Source organism: Sinohyriopsis cumingii, chromosome 5 (assembly GCF_028554795.1).
Source record: "Sinohyriopsis cumingii isolate HCF-2022 chromosome 5, ASM2855479v2, whole genome shotgun sequence".
Classification (NCBI taxonomy): Eukaryota; Metazoa; Mollusca; class Bivalvia; order Unionida; family Unionidae; genus Sinohyriopsis; species Sinohyriopsis cumingii.
Window position 1 is genome coordinate 21720836 of NC_142965.1, and position 20102 is coordinate 21740937.

General features: G+C 35.7%; 1 protein-coding gene across 2 annotated transcripts in view; it reads left to right on the top strand.

Annotated features, from left to right (window-relative positions):
* LOC149798762 (uncharacterized) overlaps positions 1 to 19851 on the top strand; it is a 64484-nt gene extending 44633 nt beyond the window's left edge. For both annotated transcript variants that reach the window (XM_089957636.1, XM_089957637.1), the window contains exon 7: positions 16401 to 19851. In XM_089957636.1, coding sequence (XP_089813762.1) covers positions 16401 to 16661 — 261 coding nt within the window. In that variant the 3' untranslated portion in view covers positions 16662 to 19851. The remainder of the gene's footprint in view (positions 1 to 16400) is intronic.
* The last annotated feature ends 251 nt before the right edge of the window (positions 19852 to 20102 follow it).

The following is a 20102-nucleotide window of genomic DNA, read 5'->3' on the forward strand; positions in this document are numbered from 1 at the left end:
ATTCATCATGAAACTCTAATAGTTTCTCACTTGCATGGTTTTCTAATAATTTCTCACTTGCATGGTTTTCTAATAGTTTCTCACTTGCATGGTTTTCTAATAGTTGCCACTTGCATGGTTTTCTAATAGTTTCTCACTTGCCTTGTTTTGTCTTGCGTCACGTTTGTATGATTCACCAGTAAGACTTTCTAAGCTGAATATTAGTACTTCACGTTAAGCAATACAAAACACGACTCAAACACCAAACGCAAGCAGTTATTCACATCTCAAAATACCAAACACGTACACCTAGATCTATCTAGACTATTCCTTATGTTAAGAAAGTAGGGATGGTCCATCTTATGAAAATAATCCACGCTGTCATAAAGTCTCGTGAATGTTATACATCATGACGCCTGCTCTAGAAATTGGCTAACTACTCGGGTTGAGAAATATCTTTGTAGCAGCGACTCCCTGTAATCAACAAATAATTGTTAACATATAACAAAACTATAAACAGACATGAATTCAAATAACTCATACCTTAGTTTATTACAATATATTGCAGCCCACTATGTTACTGGAATGGTGTAGCACCTACCAAACAGACGGAAGAAACCGCCAAAGTCTCAAAAGATGTTAATGAGGAATGGCTCCAAAAACAGGCCATGCGGTAGATTTATCTACCCGTAGCGCGCAACTTTTCACAGCTGAGGTTTGATGTTGCAGACACTAACTAGGTGTACCAGGCCGACTTGTTTGCGTGAGAAGGTTAGGCGAACACGCACAAGTATGCGCCAGCCTCGGTTGTATATCAACCAGTCGTTTCAAGAAGACAGAACCCTTTGCCAACGACGCCAACGTATCCATAACCGGACACCTCACCTGACCCAAACTGCTACCGGTTGGTCCTGCCAAGGAGGTTGTGGAATACGTGCTTAAATTCCTAGCCTAACATGACTTGCGTATGTGGAGGTCCACCGGATCTACTTTCGCGGATTGTTTATGAGTATGAAAAGTACTTTTTTAATTCAGTCTTTGCTTTGGTCCTGATATCAGTGTTGAGATGGATGCAAGGCGCCCTGCACAAGCTTTGGTACAATTAATGGAATACATAACTCATCTTTGGTTTTGCAGACTAAGGAATAGTTTCATACACTCACTAAACTTACCACCCCTTCCCAAGTTTATTCATCGAGCCACTCCACTAGTTACTGTGCCAGCTTTCTTGAACGCGCAGTGAGTCGGGTAGTAATGCGCGGCAAGAAACTCCTTTGGGTATTCGAGCTCAACCAGACGAATGTAACCCTTTATTGAATCATCCATGCTCTCGCTAACGCCTGATGAGTCGACGAATTTAAAACACCAGTTGGCAGACTCTTCATCATGGCCCAGCCATAGTTTGTTGGGTAATTTTCACTATCGTTGTCGCTATATATCGGGTTATTCGCTTCCGCTGTGCTTCTGCTCACCATTAAAATTGACATTACGGGTGCCATTCTCAATAAACAGGTGAATGTCGAAGTCTGTAAACTGTTCGAGCTTGGCACCAGTCTTTTCATTAGAGTAACCTCGGCCATGAACGGAAATATGTAGTAATGGACTGGGTCGAAACCGTAATTTTCAATGAAGTGTTCCGAAATGCCTCAAACAAGCAAATCGGTCTTCGGTATAGATCGTTCTAATATCAAGTGTTTTGGCAGCTGAATACCTTCCACGCGCTTTGCGTGTGCTCGCATTCTTCCGCTTGGAGCCAATCTTGAGGGTGCTGGATTTAAAAGACCTCCATCGGTGGACGCTGTGTTTCATCAAGCCTCTACCAGCTGCCGATTTATTCGTAAGGGTTGAGGCCCATTCAAATAACGTATTTGCGCTAATCTTTCCGTCAATGCTATTATATGACCTCCGAGGTCAGATGTCCATCGTAGCCGAGCTGACTATGGATCACAATAGGCAATTTGTTTCTGGGCAGGTGAGCAGCTTGAGAATACATGCATAATTTGCAGATCCGCGATATTTTCCGGTAATCTGGCAGTGGCCTTTCAACCTGTGCACCCACAGCTATCCGTCACATGTATGACAGTCTTCGGCTTCCTGACAATTCTTCCAGTCGTCTTCGTTATGCATCATCCCAGCCCAATTTCAAACAGCCTCTCTTTTCGCTTCAAATTCCGCCTCCAGGTACCTAATACAATTCGCCACACCGACTTCACCCAGGTATAATAATGGGTCTTTACATATTTCGTTGCAGCGGACAATCGCTTTACAGAAGCTATATTGAACCTGGTCAGCGATTTTGTGCGTGTCGTTTTTGTGTCGATTGCCGGTAGGGCCTTTTTTTGACACGTTCATTGCCTCAAAATCCCCATAGACGGTGTATGGGACACGCAACTTTCGCTGGTTTTTCTGAGAGACTCAAATGTTTCTCACTAGCTCTGGTAAAGTCACGCTATATGGTTTTTCACATATACTGCCCCAATCTTTAGTGTAGGTTTCCCGTAAGTCAAACAGGCTGAAAATGTGTCGGTACAAGCGGCAAACGTGCATTCTGTACTCCGTTTGGCTGTGGTTGCGTACAATACGGCTTAGGTTTTTCATCATGAGAGAATAGCTTTCCACTGCGGATTCTCCTTCGGTGCCTGCCGTTTTGGCAAACAGCAGCCGGACCACAGAGAGTGGTAGAGCCCATTTTCCCAACCAAATACATTAACCGCGTTAGTTTCGTCGCAGGTCTCAAACTTTGTAATATCATAACCTAGACAGGAACGTAAATGCCTATCAAGTCATGCAGTTGATGTCGGTACTTACCTGGTTGGCCAACATGTCTATCGTTTTCTGGGTATAGAGCCGACAGAATAGCCCACACCAAAAACTTATTGTATTGTTTTTACATTACAAAGTGACCGTCACGGTATATAGTTTGTCGTTGGAATGTAGCTTCAACCACAAAACGGACGATGCCTTAACACTCTAAGGTCAAGCACTTTGCAACAGGCAAATACCCATGCAGACCCCTCAGACATGTACTTTTGATGTTTCTAAGTGTGAGGTAATTAATGTGGGCAACCATCTGTTCGATCTCATCGCTACCAAGTACGATTACAGCGTCGCTACTAAACCAAGTCATCACCTTTGTGGTTGTCATCTTAGTTTCTCTATCGTAAACGTTTGCTACGCAAGGCATGGCTTTCTTTGGCTGTGCAATTAGAATGGAGCTAAACGTATGGTCATCAAGGTTCCTGAGCCGCTCGAGAAGATAATGTGTACCCAAAGCAATATAATATTAAATAATGTCAAGGTGTCTTCTAGCTCGTATTTTTCAGGCACAGTGGCGCGATAGTCTTTTACAAACGCGTTGACTCTACCCTGTCGCTCTACACAGTATGGCAGTTTCCGTTGCCTAGCTTGCACACGTCGCTTGCAACTTACGCGGGGTGCTGGAATGAGTGTCGACAGCTGGGAAAATGAATACGTTTCGAGAATTATTCTTAGAACGTCATCGCGAAGCTCGATCTGCTGTTGTTCTGGTCTCGAGTCAATCGGTGGTTCAGGTTGAGGCACCCATTGCCCATTCGATGGTGTGAAACACGTATCAAGCGCTTGTCGCGCTCGCCGTCTGGGGGTCGGAACTGGTTATAGAGTACCGCTTGCAGATATCGCAAACAATTCGTCTTATGTATCTTATGTTTTCTCTCCTCTCAGTTAGCTCCAAAGTGTAACCCTATTAACTAAAAGGCGTTTTTGGTGGTGCTTACTTTAAGCTGTACACCTAGAATCCTGATTTTCTAATTTGGGAGACAGGGTTGCTTTTTTTTAACGTTGACTGTAGCTCACGGATAGCATTAGCAAACTGTTTCCTTGCTCTGCATTCTGCTCTCTTCCTGTCTCATGATTACCAACGCAACTCACACATATCCTATAATTGGTCCATGTTCCAGTGACACATTTTAAACATGAGTATATTCTAATTCATCTGGTAAACTCTGTCTTATGCATGCCACAATACTCACCAACAGCTTTTCCCACAGAGTGCTTTACTACCTAGTTTCGGTCAAGCCCACCTCTGTTTGTCTTGCATCGCCATGTCTACTTGAAGTATTTTACCTTTATCCCATTCTTCTTTAAAAACACAATTTCACTCCAAAGTTAGCAGGCCAAAAACTGTTAAAATTGTTACAACGCCACAAACTTAGTTCGGTAAGCGATCTATCAACAAGCACTAATAAAATGGAGTTGCGGTTAAACTTCTGACAGACAGAGAAAGCAGCAATTACCGGATGAAACTCACAGCATGTACAGAAGACTTGCATTTAGATAACCTATATCATTACAAACCGGCAGTTCTGCTTGTAAAGTTAAATGGATTTACGTTAATACTATCAGTATAAGGCTAGTGCATTATACACCTGTATGATAAAAGCGAGTGGCTTAATATGGTAGGCTGGCTGGAGCAAGACAGTACTTTAAATGTTACAGATGGCCTCAACCCTGGGGTGGGGGTGGTGCCTGGGACTAACCCGCTAAGTCACATGGTGCAAATGCCTTTTGCATCTACTGCCCGTTCGCAATTGTACCGACAATATGTATCCGAAGTAAATATTAAAATACTCTTTATATGAATTATTATTACTGTCATTATTATTTCTCTTCATTATCCCGATAGAACATTCTCATGACGTATTTCCTTTAAAATCTCCTCCACGAATAAGTTTCCAGGGAGATATTACATCTAGTACATATTGTAATATCCGGTCAAAGGTGGCGCTGATATCGCCAAACATGGTTTCCGTCCACAGCCTATTGGTGACATCAATGTTTATATCAACATGGGACATTGATTAAAAGACTTGTTATGACGCATAACTGGTCCTAAATGAACATGGTGTCGATCTAATGTCCAATACGGCCAACAAGAGGGTCATCTTAAGTTTATTGTTATCGCTACGCCTTCTAAACGGATGGTCATATCAACATTTTACTAAAAGACTTCTCATGATGTGTACTATGTCCTATGTGAAAATGGTCCAATATGGCCGACACGGCAGTCATCTTATCGCTACTCGTCCTGAATGGAATGTCATATCAACATGGGATAATACTCAAAATGCTTTTTATGTCTCTGGTCCAATCAACGGGAATGAATAAATAAATATACTCTTCTCTAACACTAATGAGTGAAGTTTTGTCGACATCTGCCTGAAAAATATTTCGACTTTCAAAAACATGTCTAATTTTCTTTCCAACTTTGCTGATATCTTTGGGAGAAGAGCAAATTAATGTACAAAATTATTGATTTGAGGAAAGTTTCTTTTTTTCGGGGGGGGGGGGGGGAGCGTGGATGCCCGTCATTAAAGTTAAATAAAAATCATTGCGTTCCATAAAGATTTTGAATAAGCACAAAACACGTTGTTCTCCATCTTGAGTATGATTTGAAATAAACTATTATCTAAGTTTAAAATACCTTGAAACAAGTATTCATCAAAAGTAGATGGTTCATCTTTCCACAGTGTTAAAACACAAACAAGTATTCACCAAAAGTAGATAGTTCATCTTTCCACAGTGTGAAAACACAAACAAGTATTCATCAAAAGTGGATGGTTCATCTTTCCACAGTGTTAAAACACAAACAAGTATTCATCAAAAGTAGACGGTTCATCTTTTCACAGTGTTAAAACACAAACAAGTATTCACCAAAAGTAGATAGTTCATCTTTCCACAGTGTGAAAACACAAACAAGTATTCATCAAAAGTAGATGGTTCATCTTTCCACAGTGTTAAAACACAAACAAGTATTCACCAAAAGTAGATGGTTCATCTTTTCACAGTGTTAAAAAACAAACAAGTATTCACCAAAAGTAGATAGTTCATCTTTCCACAGTGTTAAAATACAAACAAGTATTCACCAAAAGTAGATGGTTCATCTTTCCAGTGTTAAAACACAAACACATATTCACCAAAACTAGATGGTTCATCTTTTCAGTGTTAAAACATAAACAAATATTCATCAAAAGTAGATGATTCATCTTTCCACAGTGATAAAACATAAACAAGTATTCATGAACACAAACACAAACAAGTATGACATGAAAAGTAGATGGTTCATATTTTCACAGTGTTAAAACACAAACAAGTATTCATCAAAAGTAGATAGTTCATCTTTCCAGTGTTAAAACATAAACAAGTATTCATGAACACAAACACAAACAACTATTTCATCAAAAGGAGATGGTTCATCTTTCCGCAGTATTAAAACATAAACAAGTATTCATGAACACAAACACAAACAAGTATTTCATCAAAAGTAAATGGTTCATATTTTCACCGTGTTAAAACATAAACAAGTATTTCATCAAAAGTAGATGGTTCATCTTTCCACAGTGTTAAAACACAAACAAGTATTCATCAAAAGTAGATGGTTCATCTTTCCACAGTGTTAAAACACAGACAAGTATTCATCAAAAGTAGATGGTTCATCTTTCCACAGTGTTAAAACATAAACAAGTATTCATGAACACAAACACAAACACGTATAACATGAGAAGTAAATGATTCATATATTCACAGTGTTAAAACACAAACAAGTATTCATCAAAAGTATATGGTTCATCTTTCTACAGTGTTAAAACACAAACCAGTATTCATCAAAAGTAGATGGTTCATCTTTCCACAGTGTTGAAACATAAACAAGTATTCATGAATACAAACACAAACAAGTATAACATGAAAAGTAGATGGTTCATCTTTTCACAGTGTTAAAACACAAACAAGTATTCATTAAAAGTAGATGGTTCATCTTTCCACAGGGTTAAAACAAAAATTAGTATTCATGAACACAAACTCAAACAAGTATAACATGAAAAGTGGATGGTTCATCTTTCCACAGTGTTAAAACACAAACACGTATTCATGAAAAGTAGATGGTTCATCTTTCCACAGTGTTAAAACATAAACAATATCGTACAATGTAAACGTATTTTAATGGATTTAAAAATCTTTTTCAAATTCCTTTTCCTAGTTTAAATAACTATGTACATCCAAATGTTTCAAATACTGTTCAGAGACCAATTTGTGTCACCATATTCGTTTACCAAAACACGCCTGATCCACGAAGTGTTTGTATAACAAGTAAATGGGGGTAAGTGAATCATATTTAATCTCTCTTCCTTAAAGAAGTTATAAAGGTATCCTTTTTAACCATCTCAATTTTACTACCAAAAATAAACTGAAACTGTGATTTATTCGGTTCGTTTTCTATAAAGGGTGGAAAATTTTGTTAAAATGAAAAAACGATTAACGGATTTATACAAAATCAATAATTTTATCAAAATAAGTTTTCCAATTTCTTCTGATCCTCCAGCTCAGGCAAGCAAATCCTGTTCTTCCTTCGACTCTTTGAATTATTAATTTTTGCTGTATCATCCAAGTTTAAAGAAAACTCCACTCCTAGTAATCTTACAACGCACAATAACAAGATATTATCAATTTCTATACATGCTTTGTTTTCAATTCAATTATCTTCTATTCAGATAGCTTTTTGTTTTAAAAATATGACACCGCAGACCTGACGCCAATATAGAGTCATTAAAAATCTGCACGGTTGTCTGAAAGGGCAACGAAGAACCATCTAAAAGTATAAAGGTATCATCACAAAACCGCTCTAATTTGAACTCCTTTTCATCATAGAATGTGCATGAATATTTACATACTTTTTAAGACCCATTGCAAGAAATTCAATTGTTATTATTAATAAGTTGAGTACAAAAGAATCTCCATGACGACAGCCTCTCTCTAAATTAAAAAGGTGGATATAAATGTCTATTATTATTAATATAACTACTTTATTTATTTCAAAATACCCTGAATCACCGACAAATGGATTTTCAATAGTTACAAGATATCAGAACATTCTCGCAAAGTCCAGTTCAATAGAGTCCCATGCATTTTCAAACTCTCTCAATATGGGACAAAATAGTATATCAGGTCATACAAAATTCTTGTATTTTGACCAAACACATCTCCAATTCATGAAACCACTTTGACTGCAGCTGATAATTATTAACACTAGATGCGTCAGCAGTCTTGTAATCTACATTACGACTGAGATAGGATCTACATTTTCAAAAATGTATTTCAAATTTTGTGTTTTTCTTTTCTTCTGGAATTCAAGTTATGATTCCATGGGAGTGACATTCTCACAGATACTTCATATTGTATCCAGAGTCTAAAGACACAGAGGCAAAAATCCCTACATCGTTCCGGGTGACTTTGTAAAATTCAGTTGTAAATTCAAAACGTCCGGGACTAGTTTCATCATTTCGTGTTTTTCAGCGCTGAAATGCATTCCTCCTGTGTTAACTTACGCTCATGCGAGTTCCTTTCAATCTCTAAGTTTTTGATCATAGTTAAAAAAACGATTATGACTTTGCAAATTAATTTTGTTTATGCTTTTGTATAATTTTCGTGAAAATATTTCTTATGATCCAATACAGTTTTTGGTTTCTTACTCTTGTTCCGTCTTCAACAAATAAAATATATTATTGTTTAATGTAATTTCTCTTTTAAAGATTAAGAACTTATTTTGAATATTTCTCCAAATTGATACTACCTTGCCTATGATTTGAACAACACAACTTCCATGCCGTGGCTACCACAATTCTTCTAAATCTGGTCGAGTTTTGTTCAGTACTCCCATAATAGTAGAGTCATTCTTTGATTCACTGTTGTTTGGTAAGTTTTGTATTTTTCCTTGAAGTGTCCTGAACTTTTGTTTCTCCTGTTTTGTATTAGTTTGCGAATACCTACTGGTCCTGATCTTATAACTATTTTAAGAATTTCAAACAAATAATCAATAATTAACTGAGTTGGCTTCAACGGAAGTGGGTTGCTTTTATCACCTTTATAAGAGTATTCTTCAACAGTGTTGGTCATCCATTTTCCTTTACGAAATGAATATATTCGTTTTATTTTTAATAATCTGGAATTGAACTTCCGTTACCAAAACCTAAATCATGCATATATCGACCATTTGAATCTTATTACTAAATACCACGTGCCCAATGAATCCATTACGAATGGCACGTGTTATAGCCCAATGAGTCCATACCTGAATGGCATGTATTATAGCCCAGTGAGTCCATTACTGAATGGCACATGTTATAGTCAATGAGTCTATACCTGAATGACACGTGTTACATATAATGAGTCTATTGAATTTAAAAACGCGTCCTTAGCTAAATAAACTACTGACAGGATTGACTGTTCTCCACGGACCTAGTAAATCAAGCTAATTTGTTATGTCCAGGACGCATGTTAGAGCCATGGAGTGTTCATCCTGTACAATATCACATGAGTCAAGTTCTGTGTCCTGAACAACATTACGGACATAACAACTGATAACAGAGGCATTAATCAATTTTATTCTATTATCTTTCAAATGTCTAAACAAAATGTCAACATCATTATGACCGTAAAAATTCACAAACGTAAGTCTCTCTCCATTAACTGATACCTCCAAGAGAATGCAACTGCCCTGGCAGTTATTTCGGTATCTATGACTAAAGATGTAAACATTGTTTTAAACAGGATAACAGCACCGACAATATTGTTAGATTTATTGCTAAACGCATTCATTATCTGATCTTCATCCTCACAATACCATGCAACCTCAACTCTGCAATGTGTATCTTTTAAATATATTATTGAAGTATTATTTTGTTTGACCCAATGAAAAATATATTTTGAAATTTGACATGTGTATACCTCTAACCTTCACTGACATAATTTTAATCTGGGTATCTAATGTCAAATTCAATTTGGACTAAAACTTTCACAGATCTTATATAACTTTGTATTATAAAATCTTTCACAGAGTTTATTTTACGATGTATTATTAAAAAACAAAAACAAAAATAAACTAGCTTTCACAGAGCTTATATAACTATGCATGAAAAACCAATAACATGCACTGTACTAGAATACACGTTGAAATACATTCTCACACACTCAAAAACAGGAAGTGTTTTAAAAAACGATACGATAGAGTGCAGTACAATTTCATGCACCACTTACATATATGATGTAGCCAGGCCAAAACGATTCGCTTCTCTGTGCGAACAACATGTAATTACAAAGATCGCCCCTTTTCTGATTCTTATATATATATATATATATATATATATATATATATATATATATATATATATATATATATATATATATATATATATATATAAACAGTACTTTGCAAGCCTGACAACAACAAAATCTCGACAGGTAGTTTACATGAGTTAAGAACTTTTTCATTCTCTTCTTTCCTTTTCCCATAATTTTAACTGTTGTTTGCATATCCCCATGCCATTCACATAAGAAAATAATTCGGCAGTGTTGTTGTTTAGTGGACGTAGGTTGTTCATTTTCTAGATGAATAGTTTGATTAGCGCGAAATATTAGGCCCTGATGTCTTACTTATGTGTGTGTGTGTGTGTGTGTGTGTGTGTGTTCATTCGCCGTCAGTAAATTCGTCATCAGAGAACAGCTTCAGTCGTAGCATAGTAATCCAGATACACGGTACATACTATAGGCTTGTACATGTAAAGGATTACCATGGTTTCTGTTCCTGCAAAGAAATCTGGAAAATCAAAGACCTGGTGGAGATTTTCTTAAATATAATATTTCTACACGTTTTTGTTTTTGCGGAATTCCTAAAATACATCTTATGTTTACCTTAGGTATGTATGTTTGGGGCATATTTTTGCAAGGTTAAACTGTTATCGAATTTTAAGAAGAAAGAAATATTTTATAACAAGGATGAATGTTTACATGTCCTATAAATTTCAAGCCAGAAAGAAAGACCTATCTGTCTAATCCAAAGGAAACCATCCCATTTCATATTACCTTGTTTTCACTAACACGACTTATCCTGAATATTTCACGCGTATGGAATGTTTCATCGTGATTCTAAATATATAATGACTTTATCTTCTCTACCATTGCTTGAAGATATTTCAGTAGCACTGGGAGGTATTATTTACATAGTTTTAACTAAGAAATGTCATTATTTACTAAAAAGCACAAGATTCAAATTAAGAAATCAGACTGAACAGATCCCATGTCGAATTACGTTATATGTTGATAAAGATCACGCACCTGCCTAGTGTTAGAACGTATGCCAGCAAATAAGATGTATTGTATGTCACTGCGAATGGTTCATTAAGAGGCACTTTTGAATAAACATGACTATCTCAAGACAGCCTTTACTTCCACAACTGTATCATTTTTCAAAATGGGGCAGATGTCAAGTGAGTGTTTACGAAATAAGATCCATAACGATGCCCCGAAACCTCCATATGGAGTACATGGTCTCCAAATTAACTCACTTGGAACACGTAGGGCTTTACTGTAAAGGGACAAACAAGCAGAAAAAGGCTCTCTGTTAAGGCTGAACATTAATGTCTATGTAACCTGCTGAAATTGTGAATTATTTTCGTCGAAAATCATATCTTACACTCATCTTTGAAGTTTCTAGCCTAGTAAATGTGTTTTAACAAGACCGGCATACAACTGAGATACGCACTATCTCATAATCAAATAACTGTACATCTTTAGCGCCGTCAGCAGTTTAATTTTGATGCTGAAATGTTGGTTTTTATAGATAAATACATACACAGTTGCATGTAAATAAATTTGGTTGTTCAGTAATACAGATTCTGAACGTGTTGAACAACCAATTACATTGTGCATTTCAGACACAGAATATGTAAACCGCTTCCTTGGAGCGGTCGAATAGCTGTTTAAGTTATACGCCAAGTATTTTCATACATGCCATTAAAGTGTATTTACCCCCTTTTATTCTCATACACGTCTGATACTGGCGGTGCAGTTTGCATAAAACAAAAATAATGACCCTGGGTTTGTAACCCTACATTCGATATATATATATATATATATATATATATATATATATATATATATATATATATATATATATATATAAACAAAAATAAACAACACCAACGCGTAGAATGTGTGACCGGTTTCACCTTTTTGCTTTATCAAACTGAATTTAAACTGAACTCAATATCATTGTTTACGTCATTAAATACATTCAGTTTCTAAGTAATAAATGGTAAAAACATCATGACATAAACAAGTTGACATCAAGGCTTAAATTGTTACCATACGTATTTGTTTTTATCTTTAACAAATAATTGACATGGAAAAATGCTTATATAGTATGGCTAAATGACATTTTAATACATAAGAATACATAAAACTGGATCTTAAATATGCATATATCTCTACTGATTATTATATCAGAACTTTATGAATAAAAAAGTTGTATTATTTGTTTTATGATGTATAATGTATTATTTTTAATACATTATACCTTGATATACTATTAAGGATTGTTCAATATTCCATCAGGACTCAAATTATATAATATAAATTATGATCTGCACAATAGTTACAATAATATAAATAAATATTCTATAAATAAGAAATCATAATGTATTGAAAAAAATTTCTTAATGCCTGTTCTTTTTAAATTAATTAGTAAACTTATTTTTGTGATATTAGTCAAATTATTATTCTAATTTATAAGATAACTTAATTAGTGAAAGTTATAAACTAATATCATAAGTACATACAACATTTGATACCCCGACCCTAATATTGTCCAAATTATGCCAGTCAGGCAACATGTTTGGTCACTGTTACTTTTCAAGTAGTTTCTTTTAACTTGTCAAAAGCTGCTTGATCAGTTTTTAAATAAATGATTTATGTTTATAATTTATCCAATATAAGCCGTTTTGCTTTCATACATGAATGACTATACCTTAAAAACAAAAGGGCAAACACCATCTAAAGACAACATTCAGGCATTGATTTCTTTCAGTTTGTAATTTTTTTAAAAAATCTTTCATTTTGGAACTTCGGGCTTTCAAGCCTGTGCGGATAAGCTAATCTACTTGTGAATACGGCTTCATTTCCTCTTAATTAAAAAAAAACAAACACAAAAAGCAATGTATAAAACAATAACAACGCCAAGAACATAAAATTACTTCTCAATACCCGCTGAATGAGTTTCTTGTTCAAACATCAATTATTGTAGCTTTGTAGACAAAAGCACATTTCAGTGAAAATCTGTCAAAAAAGATGCCACATGTGAATCCCAAATATTTCATTTCAACACAATAAAAATATTTTTGATATTTTGTAAAAATTATTTCCGAATGCTGAAGTAAAGTTAAAAGATATGTGATTGCGGGCATGATCTAAACTTAACGTTAAGATGTTTTTATCCCTTTTCTTTTTTTATTGATTTCGGAGAATTTTTCAGCTTTAAAACTGTTTCGACTACATTGCACATGGGAATACCACCGTAAGTTATGCTCCGAATAATCTTATAATAAACACTTTCATTCTTAAAATAAAGTTGAGAGCTACTAAGCTGTGCTCTATAACTTAAAGGTACTTACTAATCAAACTAAAATTTGGTTAAACCTTTCGAATACGAAATTGTTCACATGTACATTGACTTAGATAGAGTGCATATATAGTGACTCAGAAGCATCGAGCACTTGTATATCGACATTTGTTACCTGAACAAATTTATTGAAAGAATTCAGCTAGTAAAGAGACTGTTTGGTCCTAGTGTTGGAGAACGTAATGTGTGTTGTCCTATTGTACTATAGGCTACTTGGTCCTAAGGTGTCTTGTCCTGTCATAATATTGACTGTTTGGTCTTAGTTTCTGAATATTAATTTTGTAAAGTCATATAATTCTACTGGTTGTTTGGTCCCAATATTGTACAATACTATTGGCTATTTAATCCCATTGTGTGTAGTCCTATAATACCATAGTATGTTTGGTCCTAGTATCTGTGAATGTAATGTGTTTAGTCCTATAATACGATAGTCTGTTTTGTCCTAGTGTCTGAGAATGCAGTTTGTGCATTTCTACAATACAGTAGTTTGTTTGGTCCTAGCGTCTAAGAATTAATGTATTTAGTCCTATAGTTATAGGCTAATTGGTCCCAACGTGTCTAGTGCTGTAATCACATTGCCTGTTTGGTTCTAATATATGAGAATGCAACGTGTATTGTCCTGTCATAACTCATGAAAATAATCCCGAAATCTCGTAATCGTAGCTTTAACTATACAGCATGGGAAATGTAAAGAACATTGATCATTTAAGCCCAATAACTAAACCCAGAATATATTTTAGCTGTCATGTTGTCAAATAAAAAATGTAAGCATTATTTCAGTCGAAAAGAAAACTGTAAACGTCCGTTGTATTTGATTCGTTTAAGCAATAATGTATATTGTACACAATGAGTCTATGACACTATGCCATCCTGGGTCAGATTAAATGATAAGTCAAGTGAATATGTTACGTAGCGCGTGAATGAGTGTCTTCAATAAGACGAGTTCTAAAAATGGTTATATATATATATATATATATATATATATATATATATATATATATATATATATATATATATAAAGAATAAAAATCGTATGGCGAATAACAATCATTTCAAGTGCATTGGATCCAGCAAGGGATCACGTGTGTCAGGGATTGATTAAGATAAATAAAATAAACTGACAACGAACAGTGCGAAATTAGTATCTAGCTAGCCTGAGCCCTTTAGACTCCTTAATGAGTCTTTTTCAACGGCAAATACAAAACATAGACAGGACAAACAAATAAAACAAAAAAAAAAACCGGTTATGTTTGCGAAACTTTGCATGGTTATTTCTACAGGAATTCAACCTTTTAACTTTTTAACTATCCAGTAAGATTCCTTTTCGTTCCTGGTTTAGGGACGCAAGTTGGGTTTGTAAGCAATTGCAATAAGTGTTATATCACTGAAAGTTTGGCCAGGGGAGGAGAAGTGTTCTGCGACCGGGCTTCTGTATAGCTTCTTTGACATCCAATCAGTTCTATGAAGGTTGAGGAGGCAACCCAAAGGGCTAAACAAACAAACCGCGACGACCTACTTAAATATGGAAAGAGGGAAAAGGCTGAAAGGATACCATTTATCCTGACCTACCATCCAGACAACCCCAAAGTAGATAAAATCATCGGAAAACACTGGGCCATCGTGGAATCGTTGGACGCACTAAAGTTAATCCTCCCTAACAAACCTGTAGACCAAAAAACCTCAAGGACATCCTAGTGAGGACGAAGCTAGCGCCAATCACTAATCAAGACCACCTTAGTCAATCTGACCCCTGTAGCGATAAAAGGTGCAAAACCTGTCAGCATATGAATGAGACCAGGACATTTTCTAACACAGTGACTAGAGAAAAATTAAACATACATGATCCAAACAAAACGTGCAAAACAGAGCCTGTCATTTATCTCATCACATGTAAGATATGTAGCCTTCAGTATGTCGGAGAAACTGAACAGCGACACAAAAGGATCAACCGTCATAGATCTGATTGGATGACAAAGAAGCTGTACAGAAGCCCGGTCGCAGAACACTTCTCCTTCCCTGGCCACACTTTCAGGGATATAACACTTATTGCAATTGCTCACAACCCCGACTGGAGTCCGCAAACCAGGATACGCCGCCTTAGAACATTGCAACCAAGCGGTTTAAACCAAAAAGACTAGAAAAAGACAACCATGCACACAAAAAATTATCTTTTGCAGCCGACACATTTTTTTAAAAGAATTCTCTAAATTTGATTAATAGCCTATATAACTATTATAACAAACCGTTCCGCTGGCCTAGTGGTTAGAGCGTCCGCCTCGGAAGCGGGAGGTTGTGGGTTCGATCCCCGGCCGAGTCATACCAAAGACTTACAAAAAATGGTACTAACAGCTGCCTCGCTTGGCGCTCAGCACTAAGAGGTTAGTGTTAGGATTGTCTGCGGCATGATGCCCCAGTGCTAGACATCACTATAAACTGCCACACTGCAGACATCGTAGCGATATGACTGAAAAATTGTTAAAGCTACGTTAAAACATCTAATCACACACACACACACACACACACACACACACACACACACACACACACACACACTACTATAACAATGAAATATCCGGGATATAATTTGCGCTTACATAAATTTACATAAAATAACAGATGTCGTTATGGTTCATCAATTTCTAGGTCAACACAAATATAATTTCCAGTATCAGCAGCAAGCTGAAATAAACTAGTTGAAACATAATAAAGTGATAAGGTTGAATTCCTGTAGAAACAGCTATGTAAAGTTTCGCAAACATAACCGTTTTTCTGTTGTATTTGTTTGTCTTGTCTACGTTTTGTATTTGCCTTTGAAAAAGTATCATTAAATATATATATATATATATATATATATATATATATATATATATATATATATATATATATATATATATATATATATATATATATATATACGTGTATACTTTTATTTCAGTGCAGGGTAACGAATGTGGAAAACCGGACTGTGAATTGCAACGAAGTGATTCGTCATCTCAAGGACATCAAGCACTACGCCACGATGTTGCACGCGCGGAGAGGGCGCTGGCACAAGCTTGATTCCAACATGCAGTTCACCACGGCCTACAGTCTGGAAGATAGGATAGCATATGTACAGAAAGAACTTCAGAAATATTTCAAGAAAATTCAGAAAGCTACAGCAATAAAAGAGAGAATAAGAAGGATCGCTAATGGCTAAAAAAGCAAGACTTATTGACATTCAGAAAACACAACATTTAGCATGTGTTATCAGCAGAAGTCAGTTGACCTATACAAATCTAGCAATTAATGCTGCAAATATACAGTTTTGCTGGTTAATAGACTTAATGAGGTAAAATTACATACATATGGAGAAGAGAGCTTGAAAGGAAGCCACAAGGTTCTTTCGAACTCTGTTTGGCAATTAGTCAACTGTAAGTGCATCTTGCCGCCGACGTTGGAAGGGGACCTTCGACATTTCTTTGGCTGCGTTTTGGCTACTGATGGTGTAGGGGAGCCAAGCTACAAAACGACCATTATAAAAATCAATTGTATATTGCCTTTGAATAGTAAATCTCTTCACAACTAAACAGCCTATAAAGTTTCGTGTATGGATAATATATAAAATTGTTCTTAAAACTGTAATTTGTTGCTTAAACGCAACTGAATATTTTTCTTAAAAAGGTCGCTGTACTCAGGGTCGACCCGACCATATGGACAAACTAAATGGTCGTCTGGGGAACCAGGCTTTAATTAGACGGAAGTGACTTTTTTCCTGGAAGGGGGAGGGGGAAAATTCAAAGTTCGCTTGGGGCTCCAAAAACTCTTGGGCCGGCCCGAGCCACACTTACTTTTGTTTCCACTACTACATGTGAAAAATTGTAACTTTAGGTCAACGATGACTTTTTATCAATCCGTATCAAATCACGCTTTTTACTGTTAGGTGAACCAATAGTAAATGCGTAACAATTGTGGAATCCAAATGATTCTCAAAAACCTTAAATTCCTTAGGGCTCTTTTCTTAACCAGCAGCTTATGTAACAAAACGAGCATATTTTATTTTTTGAGACAATATTCTTATATCCAGTGTATCATTTTCATTTTAAACTGATTAATCTCATTGCATTATGATGTTTTATTTGTCAAAACTATCACAAAAAAGAACCCTTTCATCTAATATGAATACTTAGCAGAATCTCTGTAAACGTGTTAATAAATTATTAAATATGCAACTATAAATTAAGAGGATTAAGATAATTTAATATAATCATTTTATAATCCTTTCCATTGACATTTGAAAGCCGATATATTAAAAATGTAGAATGGAAATTGCCTCTCAACTTATAAAACGGACCCGTTATATTTTTTTTGTACATGAAGGCATTATAGATGATATGCCTTGAGATATGTCGGACCATGTATATAATGCACATAAACTATTTATATATACAGAAATACAAATTCCTTTTGCGCAGTTTTCGACTTCAGTTTTCTAAAATAAGTCAATTTATTCGTGATTCAAAATACGTGTTCAAGAATGATTTTCACCATATGTACACGATTATAAGACAAATCCAACTGCAAACTGAGAAGTCAGTACAGTTTGTTTGGAGTAATCAGGAGAACCAATAATATAGACCCTGATTTGCAGGCGCATTATTTTACGGCAGATCAAAATCTTTCTTGCTTGCAGTTTGAATCGACTTATAATGCGAGTAAATACGGTTATTTGTGATACAAAATAATCAAATGATACCCAGCATTATTATTGTCCAATCGCACAATCCTACATCACATGGAATTTAGGCCACTCGTTATTTTCTGCATTATATCTAAATCTCAGCTGTTTAAAACACAAGAGATGTCTTTGAAAACAATCAGAGCTGGTTAGATAAGAAACCCAGTTGCGATTAACAGCTGGTACTTTATGGTGCGCTACATCGTTTTCGCACATAGCAGTATTAAAGGCAAACGTTTTACCTCGAATGAATATCTTTTTCATGGCGGCGACGTCCGATTAGAAGCAGGATTTTGCTCATGCCTTTATGCTTGGTGAAAATGATGGCGCGCACCAAAGACACGCAAAATTTGCACCTATCTATTTCAGCTGTGTTTTTATGTCTTATGTGACTATGATTGCTTCAAACACCTCAGCTGTGACTGGCTGACACATGTTGTCACTATCGATACGCTTGTGAATTAGCTTGGCCATTTTCTATCGTACAAGTTCACGGCGGTATTATGACCGACGTTAAAAAGTACAGTAATTCATGTCAACAAGGGTAGGGAGTCCAGGTTAGTTAACATGACTATCTAGTTGGTCAAGTAATAATTTAGCATTCGGTCTAATGAGAAACACTGGAATTAAGTAGTATTTCCCCTCAACACTTTACCTACAATAACACACACAGAGTTAACGTGTTTATTACACATTTTTTTTTTGTTAGTTGACCGCTTGCCCCAAAATTCAAATGGACTAACCAAATCTTAAAATTCCCGGATGCGCGAAACTACCCTTGTACCCTTTCAGTTCTTTAGTTCAGCATCGCTCCTAAGTTGACGAGCACATACAAAGTACTAAACGCATTTAGAAAACTTGTAACCCGGCTATTGTGTATGAGGACACAGTTTTCATATGCAAGAGCGTAACTGTATGACTAAGGTTGTGCTCACCTATTCGCAAGTAAGCCTACCATTGTTGAACCCCTTAGATATGTAGGATGATGCTTAAGCGTAAGATGGTGAAGCATATTGATGCATTTAAGTCTGGTCTGAGTTCGATTCAAATTCACACAACACAAACTGATGCAAATGAGATCATTCTCAGCTCGAATCAAAGACGCTTACATCCCATACGATGGTGAAGGAAATTAATAAATGTAAGAGCGATCTGAGTTTACATCCCATAATAAGTTTAAGCAAATCATCGATGCATTTATGATATACCTGAGCTAAAATCAGCCAAACTTATATCTCTTTGCATAAAGACAGGTTTACACCATGCTCTGCCATCCACATTGAAACAAAAATGCTGAAGATGCTATCCAAAGAAGAACAGATTCGAATGCTGATTGGTAACAAAATTTACAGGTAAGAACTACCGAAGGCTTCATGGTAACAAAATTTATAGGTAATAATAATTGAAGACTTCGTGGTAAAATAATCTACAGGTGAGACCAATTGGTGTCTTCGTGTATATATAATAAAAATGTTATAATTATTAAGCTATATTGACATTGACATGCATGTGTAGAATGAAAGTACATATATAGATTTCATATTTTCGCAGTACTTGAGCTACTGATCGAGGGATTGAGATATTTCATATGCTAGATCATATTTACTTGTCAAATTCACCAATTAACTAATGTTTTCTCTTGTAACAGTATTAAAACCTTATTTGAAATAGAGCAATGTTTTGTCTTATTTAGCCGTTCATATGGGAGACCTTTTATTATTTAAGTACAAATGAGTTGAGGAATTCTCAAATTCATGAATTTCCACTTTTGCTTCAGAGATAGGACACAAATAATTTCACGAAAACGTATGATACTATGACTGTATTTCAATACTCAACCCGTGCTTAATGTTCAGAAAAAACATAAATTCATACCAAGAAACAAATATGTGTAAATATTAATCTGAGGAAGAAAATTGAAGA